This window comes from Phaseolus vulgaris, chromosome 1, assembly GCF_000499845.2.
Source record: "Phaseolus vulgaris cultivar G19833 chromosome 1, P. vulgaris v2.0, whole genome shotgun sequence".
In the NCBI taxonomy this organism is placed as follows: domain Eukaryota; kingdom Viridiplantae; phylum Streptophyta; class Magnoliopsida; order Fabales; family Fabaceae; genus Phaseolus; species Phaseolus vulgaris.
Genome location: NC_023759.2, coordinates 44353089 through 44354198, shown reverse-complemented (window position 1 = coordinate 44354198; position 1110 = coordinate 44353089). Strand labels below are relative to the sequence as shown.

The window sequence follows — 1110 nt, the reverse complement described above, 5'->3', positions numbered from 1 at the left end:
TACAAACGTAATTCAATATAGTGATTGTAATTTTTTATTATTCAATATGATGTAGTTCAATGTGCATAGAATAAATGATAAAATAAATGGCAAAATTGAAAAATAAATCTGTGTTTAATAATAGAAAAATCATGAATCATAAAGAATTGGGATATAGTTAGACTCTTGAACTTTAATAGGACTAAAAGGGTTATTAAACATTTACACCAAGACAATTCTGTGTATAAAACGTTTAATAAAATCCAAGAAAGATAATTTATCTCTTAATACGAGAATGGAGCTAAAAAAGAAACTAATATGGGATTTATTAGAAATCTAGATTAAGTAAGTAAAAGGAAAACATCAAAACCAATGTACATTAGCAAACCAAATAACATCATGGTTAATTAGTTCGTATTCAGACGAGGATCAATGTCAATCCTTGCAACCCCAACGTGTTCCTCACCAACCTTGCCCACTTCAACCTCCCCAACAACTAACTCCTCCACTTCCTCTCCCTTCTCTTCGCCATCCTCATAGTTGGGGTCCCCCTCGTCAATGGCCGCGGGCGCCGCCATGAGCTCGTTCTCCGCCATGTCAGCGGGGCCCTCCCAAGTGAACTTGCCGCCGTGGCCGGACTTTGGAGGCTGTCGTCCGATGCCGATGCCACCGGCGGGGTGGCGGTCCTGGCGCTGGATACCCTTGTTGATGAGCTTCTTCTCGACGTACTTTAGGGTTTCGACGTTGTGAGTGCCGACCTCTATCTTCTCCACCCTCTTTCTTCCTTCCTCGTCGCGGCTCACCGCTCTGATCGTCACCTTCTCTTGTTTATCGTCAATTGGCTTCATTCTTGATTTTGATTTTTTTTTTCACTCTCTTCTGCTTCTTCAGTGATGTTGTTCCATGCTATGATGCAATATCTGAAGTTCTTTTTAAATAAGAGCTTCGGTGTTGGGAACATTTGGTCACTGGAAAGTGCTGGAAGTTGAGGAGGATATGTTCGAGCTATGGAGCACTCGCGGTTGTGCTAGAATTCTCTGCCACGTGCTTCACCTCCGGGTTAACACGTGTCAATATTGTTGTCTCTGCACATTTTAACTGCCACGACTCATTTATATTCAACTTTTTCTT

The 1110-nt window shown here is 41.4% G+C and overlaps 1 protein-coding gene across 1 annotated transcript; it reads right to left on the bottom strand.

Moving 5' to 3' along the window:
- Nucleotides 1-281: 281 nt before the first annotated feature.
- Nucleotides 282-1110, bottom strand: LOC137816211 (uncharacterized). The gene has a single exon (XM_068619289.1). It carries the CDS (start codon nucleotides 825-827, stop codon nucleotides 387-389), a length of 441 nt encoding a protein of 146 aa, XP_068475390.1. The 5' UTR covers nucleotides 828-1110; the 3' UTR covers nucleotides 282-386.

Excerpts from the sequence above, each read along its gene's own strand:
- LOC137816211 (XM_068619289.1), bottom strand. The coding sequence starts at position 827 with ATGAAGCCAATTGACGATAAACAAGAGAAGGTGACGATCAGAGCGGTG.